The sequence below is a fragment of the Formica exsecta genome, unplaced genomic scaffold (assembly GCF_003651465.1).
Source record: "Formica exsecta isolate Colony F162 unplaced genomic scaffold, ASM365146v1 scaffold192, whole genome shotgun sequence".
NCBI lineage: Eukaryota > Metazoa > Arthropoda > Insecta > Hymenoptera > Formicidae > Formica > Formica exsecta.
Genome location: NW_021849218.1, coordinates 1,550,851 through 1,562,916, shown reverse-complemented (window position 1 = coordinate 1,562,916; position 12,066 = coordinate 1,550,851). Strand labels below are relative to the sequence as shown.

The following is a 12,066-nucleotide window of genomic DNA, read 5'->3' as shown; positions in this document are numbered from 1 at the left end:
AAGAGTGTGTAACATTTTTGTAACATATAATTTTGTATGAAAATATTTTTTCTCTGTTATGACTAGTTTGCAATAATATTTCATCCCAAATGTTCTTTTCTTAAGTATAATTAGTATGCATATGCCTGTTTTCTTTTCTAATTGACATGTTAGAACTATGTACGTGTCAGTACGTGTCAACAGTTTTCCAATGTAAGCTAGCGTGCCACTCGTTTTTGTTTAAGAAAAGTGTGGAATCGTTTAATCTCGTTTTTAAGAAAATTTAAAACTTGGTGAACCGACGTCGTATCGACGCGAAACAAAACCGGTTTTTAAGCTCACGCCCAAGTGCATCTTCGTATTTGCGCATTCCTACCGTGACACGTAAAAAGCAGCATAATAGAGTGCTCCTTAACCGCGAAACTCAAGCATTCCCTAAAGGAACTCTCTTCACGTCTCTTTTCCGTGAAATAATAATAAATATTTAAACTTCTAAACGTTTCTATACACTTTTCTTCCAGGCGCTGCTATTAAAAAAAAAATAAATAAATAAATAAATTCGTCTAGCTTTGTGTTTGAGAGACAGCAATAAAATATAAAACTGATTTATTTTAAACTTAGATATACATATAATTTGTGAAAGTCAAAATTGATCTGACATATTTGTGGCTGACATGCTATACGAGTATTAAAATAACAATTGATAAACAAGTAATATCTGCTTTATTAATTTTTGAGAAAAAGTAAGATAGGTGACAGAATATAGATTCCGAAATCTGTCTTTTTTATTTATTCTGTTCAATAGAATTAGCGCAAGGCCAAAGAAGAATTTGAATAATAAATATTGAATGAAAAAGAAGCGTAAGGATATAAGAATAATGTTATTGCATAATAATGTGATGGATTTGGGTAACGTAAACTTTGCGATAGAAAATGAGATGTAGAAATGGGAACGTGCTGGAAAAGCGGAAAAACAATGTATTTATTGTTACGGTTCTCTCCATTTCTCTTGGCCATTTGGCGAAGCAACAGTCCTTAGGTGAGAAAACCCTTCAGAACCCCTGACCTACTTTCTTTTCTAGTAAAATGCCTTTCTTCGATAGCTTTCAGTTACGTGGCCAAGCACACCACATCATGTTTTTTACAATACATTACTTTAATCCGTTACAATTAAATGCAATATAATAATATAATTGCAGAATAAGATAACTATTTTAATCGCTCAATTATAATAGTCATGGATCAATCACGTTAATCTATTTAAAACTTATCAACTAGAGCTCACTTTATTTGAGACAACTTCTTTTATCGACTTATCTATATATTGACTATTCCGTTTAAATTAATATTTTTTAAGTTTTTTATTAAATTTTTTTATATATTTGTGTTGTTTTACACATTCAAATAAATTTATTGTTTGAGGTATCGGCCGAGAAAGCCAATAAAGAATATCATTGTATTTCCGTCTTTTGCTTATTGTTAGTAACGGGATATATGTGATGTAAGACAGAATTTCAGCGATACGATTTTGATCTATAATCAACGATCTCGACGCTGAATTCAGTGTACGGTACAGCGGAATTAATTTTTTTTTTTTTTTGTTGGGTTACGTAACTTGCAACAATTAATTAGGCATTTTGTTTTATTTTCGTGAACAAACTCAATCTTCCTCGACAATAGGTAAACAGAGGATCAAGAGTTTAGATTCTCCGCAGTTTTCTCGCAATTTGAGCAAAACGCGATATCGGGAAAGTGTTTGTATACCTCTTTTTTTTGCTTTCTTTACACTTGCCAATCGACGAGAAAATGAAAGTAGATGCAGAAATTATTAATGCGAACGTTGCACAAATGCCGAAATGGCTGTGGTGAATTAAAAGAGACGAAAATGGAAGAAGAGGAAAGGTGAAAAAAATGAGTGTGATTTAACGCATGTGAAACTTATACACAGACGAAAAAGCCAGTCCGTGTGTAACGCGTGGCAACGCATTTACGCCATCAAGAGCAAATTCAATTTGTGTCTACACATGCATGCGTGCACTACATATTTGCATTTTCCATCGCTGAATACGGATCCAATATCAGATTGTTTCTCTCGCATCGATGGAAACGCAGTTAGCGGACGCCTAAAACATTGGGCGCATTGAACTATATAAACAGAAGGAATGAGCACAGTAACATGTCGAAATAAAATCGAAGGAAAATAATCAGAAGCGAAGAAGAAACGCCAATATTATACAAGATAATCTATCGAGAAAAATAATCGAGGGTAAATTTTAACATTAACTTACATCTCACGCATCTTCCTCCTTTTGACATATATGTATTATAGAGGGTGCATTTCTAAGTAATACACGCTCTAATATAATACTGAGCAATCATATTCGAACATTTTTCGCTACTCGAATTAAAAGAGTGAAAGTGTGGAGAAATCGAGCCTGCGTTTGACATTTTCTAATAACCCGTGTCGAAAATCTCTGACTTTATGACAGTCATATTACAGTTTCGATATTTCTGGTCTGTCAGCTCACGGTGCATGTCATCGCTGCTAAAGTTCTTGCAAGATGTTGCGTAACGAGAATTTTATCGTGTCGCAGTAAATTGGATAACGTTATTTATATGCCTGAAGATTATCTCCCTCCCTTTTTTCCATTTCCATTAAACGTGTTTATCCCGCAATATTTATTCGACACGAGTCGCCGTTATTATCGCGCTTCAACGCATCCATTTAAGGGTTAACAGACGTCACCCCAGAGTGAGCGCGGGAAGATTGTCGGCGGTCCTGACAGTGAAGATAGCCAACAAGTTGGTGGTGTTGAATCGATAGAGATGGGTGAGCCTTGGGGGTAGGTAGGTAGGTAGGTAGGTAGGTAGGTAGGTAGGTAGGCAGAGGCGAGGTCGTAGCAGGTCTCCGCTCGCCACCCTTTTCGCTCGAGCTTTCTTTCCACCTTTTATCCAACCACCGGAGCTCCGTTCTTACACCTCCTTTCGCGCCTTTTCCTCTATCTTTCTCTTTTTCTCTCTTCTCATACCTTCGTCTCTTTCTCCACCTTCTTCCTTCCTCGACTCCCCCGGCTATCCGTCAAGCTTGGAATCGCGCGCGTGGCTACGGCTCCTTTCTTCGCCCTGCTTCCACCGAGCCTCGAGGGAGTTGCCCGTAATTGAGTTCTTTTGCATCGGACTCACCTTCGAGGCGATGGAAATATGCTTCGACCGTCTTCATTGGAACGTTGGTGAATTCTTTATTCTCCGCATTGACGAATTGCATGGACCGGTATTGTTTCGATAATAAACGAAAATATACCTTCATTAATCTATTATATCTCCATCATCAAAATATTAAGATTTGGATGGCATAATTATATGCTAATTTATTGCTAATTTCTCACTTTAACTCCGAAATTATTGCTACAATCGATAAGCAGAAAATTGATATTAAAGATGGGAGTGCTGACAGGCCATTACGCTAACACCATCGAAAAACATTTATAATGAATTGTAAACAAAAAATATATACCAAAATTAATTGCTAATTGATTGCTCATATAGATACTGTAAATAGATTTAAAACTATAAAATTTTTATAGAAAGATGCAATAACACGAAATATTATGTATTTATTTATTTGCATCTTTATTGTTATACATTTTTACATTTAGAGTGTTTTCAAATATTTTTTATATTTATTTTGCGAGCAATAAATTTGATTAGTATATTTTGAGAGCAAATAATTTGGAGGAAATAATTGAACACAAGCTGATATTGTTAATTTATTTTATTTTCTTATATTGTTATATTCATATTGTACTTATAAAAATTTAATAATTTATAAATCTATTTGCAATATTTTTGACCAATTAATTTGCAATTAACTCTGATGTATTTGTTTTTTTTTTTTGCGACTCGTTATAAGTATTTTTCGGAAATGGAACTGCTAGTGTAATGGCAAGTCAGCACCTTCATCTTTAATATCAATTTTCTGCTAATTGATTAAAGTAATAAAAGGATTAAAGCAATAAATTACCACTTAGTATCAAATTTATTTTCTCGTGATGGAGATTCCAGATTAAGAAGTCAGAAAGGCACTCTCTCACCTGACGAGTGCATTCATATCTTTGTCTTTTGAAAAAGACAATAAATGGCAAGCCAATTGAAAAATAATTTAATTTTTTCTCCCATACTCAGCTTACCCCCTTTCTATATCATACAACTTTATATATAATATTAACAATTTTTTTAATATCAACGGTTTATTAATGAGTTATTAAGATGTATTAGTTTATTTGGGACATCTCGTGTGAGATATATATATATATATATATATGATTAAGACTATATTAAAACTTATATATGCGTTCTATTTGAACAAGAACCAAGTAACGGCAAAAAAATAAAAACTGAGAGAATAACATATAAAAAGTTCAATCTGCACAAATCTCAATGAGAAGATTTTTGACAAGTTATTTTCTTGCAGTTATCCATATCCATTTTTAATTTTTTTCGTAAGTTTCTTCGAAGATATTACGTTCCCGTTTCTTTTATCTTTTACGCGGATTTTATTTATTTTCTTTTGCCACAACTTATAAGTTAAAGCCGCGAAAGGACGCGATTTACTTATTCGCGTCTATGATTTTTTGTGATGGCCACGCTGAGTTCTGGAAACATAAAAGCGTGAACGAGGTGAAAAAGATAAGTTCCGGTACAAGATTCATTAGGAGTATCTTTAAGAGAATCATGAGAGAAGCAAGAAACAGTGAAGAAGAGAAGAAAGTTTTTTATTTGCTTCACGGCTTCTCTCAAAGAGAGAAAAAAAGTTTTTGTAGCCAGAAATATTTGGGTTTATTTCGTGCAAATCTAACGATTATTCTGCGAATTATAATATACAGACAATAAAAACTTAAAATACATATTCACGCGCAAATTATTTATATTAAATAATTTTTAAATTGGTTATATATTTTATTTATATTTATTATTATATCTAATCAAATGTGTACTGTTTAATAATCAATGTTTCTTTTTTTCATCTATTTATTGATAAATGATTTTTGTTAATGCTTACTTTCGATGAAATTACAACTTGAGTAAAAAAATTGCCATCTTTTTATTTCTGTGAGAAATTCTAAATTCTATCTAAAATCCTACATTTGTCGATATATGAGAAGGAAACTTTCGGATGTTGCGCAAACGTGACGTTACCTAATCTTAATTCGTTACCATTTTGGGCAGCTAAAGGCACACCGCAAAAGCCCGAATTCGCTATTTACTATAATGTTTCTCCTCTCGAAAGTTAATCCGCGCGGAGTTCGTAATGCTATGTCGGTGTTTGCGGTTAAGTTTCCTGTGCCGTTTCGTTTCTAAACCGCGAATCTGTTTCTCTTACAACGAGATAACTCTTTTCCCTAAATCTTTCCGCATTCTACGCCAAGGTTGACTAATTATCTTTATCGCCGATAAAGCTGCTTCAATTAATTTGTACGTGATTAGTTCGTAATTTGCATGCAGTTGTGTCGAGCAACTAGCAACATTGTTTTGGATTATAATTAAAAATTGATTAATAGCATGAGTAACGTACAATACAAAAAATTGAATATAATCAGGAATAAAAATCTAATATTTTAAAGTGTCGTATCTTAAAAGCTAGAAGAATTTGATTCAAAATGCACATGATTTAGGATTCTATCCACTATAATATATGGAAAAATTTAAATGATCGGTGAGGTGTAACCTTTTTGAAAGATCTATCCTAGATATTTTTTTCTAAAACATTAGTTCGATTTTTAAATATACAATAATATCAACACGTTTATTATGTATAAGATCTTTGAATTGATTTATCTAATCTTTATTATTAAAGTCCTTCACATTGTTTTAAGATATTTCTCTTGTGAAGATATAGTTTTGATTCATTTCATTTTATTCTTGTATATGTTTGGGATAGGTATTCCATGTATATATATATATCGAAAGCGTGAAAAACGGGGTATAGAATTGCAGTCTTTTGTTTTAGCACACATACAGTACGTCATCGAATGAATTATTTATCGACACTATTTCGTTTCTCATTGAAACCATTGCAATGCAAGATTGTGTTCACCCGAGTCGTCGATTTGTTAGCCATACCATCTTTTTCGTCGGAATCTGCCCATTAACCTGTCCGGAAACCGAAACAAAAACGAAACCACCTCGGGCGAATCAACCCGGTTTCCAGCTTTGTTGACGGAATATTACTACAATACACCAGCTTCCGATAAACTAACACACGGAGCATCTCCGCAATACATATCTCGCGTACGATGTTTTGTTGTAATAAAAAGAACAAAGAAAAAAAAACAGCTCCTCTGTGAGATCGCGTCATTCTGCGACATGCGTCGGCTGCGTCGGACATAAAAACCGAATTTCGCTGTTTTTCGGAGAAATAAATTTTACGCACGTCTTGCGCACGTGTCTCACATTGAAGATCACGCAATAAAACCCTCTCCCATTTGTCATAAATACCAATATCTTCAGTTTCCTGATATCGACATAACGGAGTTTATTTTCTTATATCTATTTTTGTGCGCAATCGGCAATTCTATACTTTTTGAGGAGGAACTGGACGGATCAGCTACACGTCAAAACTTAATAAATCTAATACATCTCAAGATTCATGAATTTAACATTGCACAAAACACTTTTAAAATATAACATTAATAATTAATTTGTAAGTTCATCTTGAAATGTGTTTTACACTTATTAACTTTTGACCTGTATCTGATCCGTGCAGTTCCTCTTCAAATTCATCTAATATCAATCTTATTGCATATTGTTCATCAAATATATATAATCACTTTTTGTATATTATCTTTATATGTTTCCAAATATTATTCTTAAATTATTAATATAAGCCTTTATATTTTATAACGTTGAATCAGAGAAGCTGAATTTAAATTTCAAGCTTTATGCTAGGGAGGGTTCTCTAAACATATTCTCGTATCTCTCCTCTGTCAGAAGCATATCTAGTTATATACTTTAGTAACAAAAAACGACAATTCTATAAAGACAAAAAGAAATATTTTTGTATGTTTTTTAAAGATGTGACAATATTTCTCTCATATATTGACATTACTTTACATAGGCTTAAATTCCATTCTGTTCGCTTTTTTATTAAATTTGCAATGTTTGTTTTTGGTAAAATTGCGACTAGAATTTTAAGTAAAAAAATTTGTTCTGTATTATTAAAAATTGACATGTTATAGGTATGAAAACACGTCCGTAAATTTTATATATTGGATATGACTTATAGACAGTTTAAAATATATTAATACTATCCAACTTTTCTTAATTAATTTATGTAATTTAATTTTTATTTATATATTGAAATTCTTACTTAATTTACAAATTTTGATATAACTTGAAAAGAATGATTTAGTATTTTTCTTAATAGAAAAATATTGTATAAAATACATAAATATAAGTAAAATACAAATAATATTTTGCATTTTTATCGGGAGGATATACAACATTCTTAATATATATGCAACGGTCTTGGCGCAATTTTCCGATATCGTCATTTTTGTAGAAGAAACAAATTTAAAGAAAACATTGTAAAATATTTCTGAAATGATGATATAATAAAGCGTTTTTTTTTTTGTACATCAATCTCTTTTTTTGTACAACAATTTTTTTAATAGGCTCGTGCGTTTGGCATCTTTATTTTTATTTTTTTTAAATATTATACATTTATTTTATGTAATGACATACACAATGGCAATACACACGAGCACACGATAACTTGATAAAGTCGCACGACTTCGATATAATTCTCAAGTTAAGTTTAATATTAGACGCACGAGAGTCCATATGTCGGCAAATTCCCAAAAGTGGCGTTATATGTAGCGAAGAAACTATGAAACACTTGGCTTGCTTACTTAAAAAGTGTTATTTGTGTATATATGTATCATTATTCAACACCGAGATAATAATAAATAATGATTACTTATATGTATATTATTTTGCGTACTTCACATATGTTCATATTTATTATTTGGATTTCAAAGGAGAATTATTATTATCGCTTTTTTTTATAAGCTATAAGTTTATCAAAATTCTTTCTTTATAATACAAATTATCATATATTAAAAAAACAAAATAACAATTATTTGATATTTTTTCATTTAATTATGTAATATGTTAACGTACGACGTAAATGTTGAGTTTTAAATTTCTTAGTTTTATTAGAGTTTTGTTGAGAGAGAGAGAGAGAGAGAGAGAGAGAGAGAGAGAGAGAGAGAGAGAGAGAGAGAGACTAAATTATAGGAGTTCTCTTGAAGCGATTGTGTTTGTGTATTCGAGAAGTTATAATTTAATTCTAAAATGTTTCCATGTGTACCCGACACGTTAATTAGTAATTTCCAATCCGTTTGTATATCTAAAGTCGCACGAATGCAACGTGTTTACATCAGTCTCTTTTACCGTTTAATCGTGCTGTAATTGAGTTCGCAATTTCCTCAAACGAGTTTGTTCGATTAAGAAGCTCCGCTACCAGTAGGTACTACTAATCGTATCTATTTAGTGTGAGAGAGAGAGATATATATTCTCTCTCTCTCTCTCTCTTTCTCTCTTTGATTGCTTATATATAATAATAAATAATGATTACTTATATGTATATTATTTTGCGTACTAATGTTGAGTTTTGAATTTCTTAGTTTTATTAGTTTTGTTGGCGTATAAAAATTTCTCGTAAAAGTTACATTTTATTAACTTCTTCCATAATTTCCAAGACCTTTTTTTTGAAATTATGCTAAATACAAAATTATGCTTAAGTGAATGAAAGCTTTCGGCGCGTTAAAATTTTCATACGATGGTAATTGAAATAAACAAAAAGCAAAAAGATTTCTTCGTTACTACCGATCTTAGAACACGCTATCTCCGTTTTGACAGAACTTAATTCCTTTACTATCTGCTCATGTTTTTTTCTCTTTTATAGCTTATATCTGGTATTGTTTGGTAGAATGCATGATATATTATGTTTCCAGCTTTTTCTGTTTGTGTGCGCGCATTCCATATCGCGTATTTATTTTTGAAAAGAGAGGAAACCCCTGCTTATATAAAGATATGCAGAAAATACTTTTTGATTTACGACTATGAATATTAAACAATTTTTATCGCCATGAATTATAAAAGATTTCTGCGGTTTTTCGAAATCGTGGCCATATCATGAAATTATGGAAAAATATTCAACTTTTCAAATTTCTCAAATATATATAAAACAAACTAACATTTCTAAAGAGAATTTATTATATAATATAATTTAAATTATTGATCGTGGATTAATTATGATGGTCTCATTAAGCGATCATGTAAGACAAATGACTGCTGTTGTCTCGAATTCTCTAACGGATACTATTTAATGATATCATAAACAAAGAAATTTTAACATAAACTTTAAATTACACAGAATAGAATAAAAGTTGAGATATATACTTAGTTAGATTTTTTAGATCTTGCCAAAAAAAAATCGATCAAAATATTAAACAATTCTGTTTTGAAAACGTAGTAGCAATTTTCATCTTCTAATTTTACATTTAACCATACGCGTGAAGTAGAACTCGCGCGCCGTGGTTCTCTTGCCTTTTAATTAAAGCCATTTATTTCTCGCTCGTAAAAGGAACTTCTGATATGCGAAGATAATATTTTAAATGCTAAAAATGATTGTGTTCGCGAAAATAGTGCTAATAATGTTAATATTAGTGCTAAAGGAGACTATTTGCTTCTAAGTCTTGGCAGCATAATTGTAGATAGAAGTTTGATCGCATAGAAAAGCTCATATCTAATCGATGCAGCAGACATAGATACGTAAAAACAAGAAATCTATGATAAATTTATTACAAACTAATACTCTCTTTCGTCATATTGTTTTTTTTTCTCTCGATATCGTAATATACATTCTGGAATTATTATAAACATTGTTCACTGATGACAGTTTTTATGCCAGTAATGTAATTACGTAAAGTTTACTTTGTTAATGAAATTAATTTCTATTTTCTCTCCGTCCCCCTACCGTGCTCTTTGACACAGAATAATGGAAATAAAATTTATATTTTACTATACAATGCCATAATCTTGCGTGTTCATATTTTATAATTAAATTAATTATAGTATATGTATACGCCACAAGAGAAGAAATACTTATCTTTTGTTTATAACTTTCTAATTTCATTACATTTTACTGGTGGTCTAATTCAAACATAAATATTATACGTGCCGAGGATAAGTAAAGTATACTAATTCATGTATGCAACAAATTTCTGTCATTTAAAAAAAATATAAAGTAGGAAATATATAAAAAACTAGATAATAGTCACAAAATTTCAAAAACTGCATAAAAACAAACTTGTGAAAAGAGAGATTAGACTGACAATTATAAATAGAGATAATTTAATTATAATTCGACAATTAAAAGATTAAGCTTTTCTATAAAGAATTCAAGAAACTGACTAAAAATAACACGCGTGAAATATTTACGATGTAAGAACTGGCTGCCTGTTATATATATTGCTCAACAAAAGAGAGAAAAATCCTTTGTATCGGAAAACTACATTTTCTTTTCCAGGCGCGTTCTCTTTGAAGCCCTCGTACACAATTTCAAAGACAGTCGCACGCCCGAGGCGACACTTGCCAAGAGGGGGCATAAAGTTTCCGCATCGCGCATGTGTAAGCAGCGGAAATCCGGAGTTTCGCGCGTTAGAAAACGAGCAAAAATACATATGATAACGCGCAGCGAGGTCAACTTTTTTCATTAAACAAAGCCAACATTTTCATTAAACAAAGCATTCTAAAAATGTGTTCGTCTCTTTGCGAATTACGAGGTGGTGCTTTCGTCAGTATATGCTTCTAGTAGTTGCGTTATGTCACAAGAGTTGCAATGCCGGAACAAACTGCTAGCTGTATCACTTGAACACGCTTCCAAGGAGATATACGGACATATTTTTCTTCCATTTCTTCATTAATTTTAGATATTGCAGAACAAAACATACGTGTTTTCCACAAATGTTTTCTTGCACGTTTGGAAATGAAATAATTTTTAAGAATTGAAACTAATTCGGTGCGTTTAATTTTGAATAAATATCGTGGAAACTGAGATGTTGATAAAATATTGTAAATAAAGAATTCATGTTATTTAATGCACTTTATAACCGTGCATTTATATTTTTCGAAAATGTCATATATTCCCACTTTTCTCCTAATATTTTTAATATATTCCCACTTGCATACTATTTTTTTTTCTAGAATCATAAAAATTTAAAAATATTATAATATACATATAACACTAATTCTAAGTAAATTTCAGAATTTTTATAAAAACAACAATTTAAGAGTACTTTTTCAGCTGGATTAATCCAAATATAATAATTTTATCTTCAATTTATCTTCAAAATATTACGAATACGCGGAGACTTTGATATATTGTAGTATGAATTGTGTGTATGTGCGTATTAATATTTATGAATATTTACTTCTCTTTATGATACAAGATTTATCTTTTGTTCAACAGATATATATTTTTGTTTCAGGAACGTACTTTATTCTGTACGATTTTATTGACTTCTTCGAGAAAGATCAAGCCAGTTTTCTCGAACGAGACAAGTTTCTCAACATCATTAATACCATTTTCAAGAATATGTCACAAATCGAGCGAGAAGCCATCATTTTCCAAGTAAGTCCTGCTGCGCATTTTTGTACATTACATTGTATATGATAAGTATAATTATAAAATGCTGTATGTATATAATTAACCCTTACTCCGTACTGGTAGGTTGTTTTTGTACGTGCAATTTCTAGCAGTATTAATTCCTCGAAAACAAATGGTAATAATATTTGCAATAATATATTTAAGTAAATTATTTTTCAAATTTATTATTCTAGTTTTTATTTAGAAGGATCAAAAAAGGTATATAAATTTTTCAGATTTTTTTTGAACACTTTTATCTATTGATAAGCGCGTCGAACATAATTGATCCACTTGTACAATTTGAGGATGTCAAAAATAACAATACGGAGTGAGGGTTCAAATTTGAAAATAAAACATATATGTATATATATATTTTT

General features: G+C 31.0%; 1 protein-coding gene across 1 annotated transcript in view; it reads left to right on the top strand.

Annotated features, from left to right (window-relative positions):
* The window catches only part of LOC115233996 (acetylcholinesterase-like), a 132,768-nt gene that overhangs the window by 73,762 nt on the left and 46,940 nt on the right, over positions 1-12,066 (top strand). Inside the window, exon 3 of the mRNA XM_029804673.1 lies at positions 11,532-11,674. Within this exon, the coding sequence (XP_029660533.1) occupies positions 11,532-11,674 (143 nt within the window). The remainder of the gene's footprint in view (positions 1-11,531; positions 11,675-12,066) is intronic.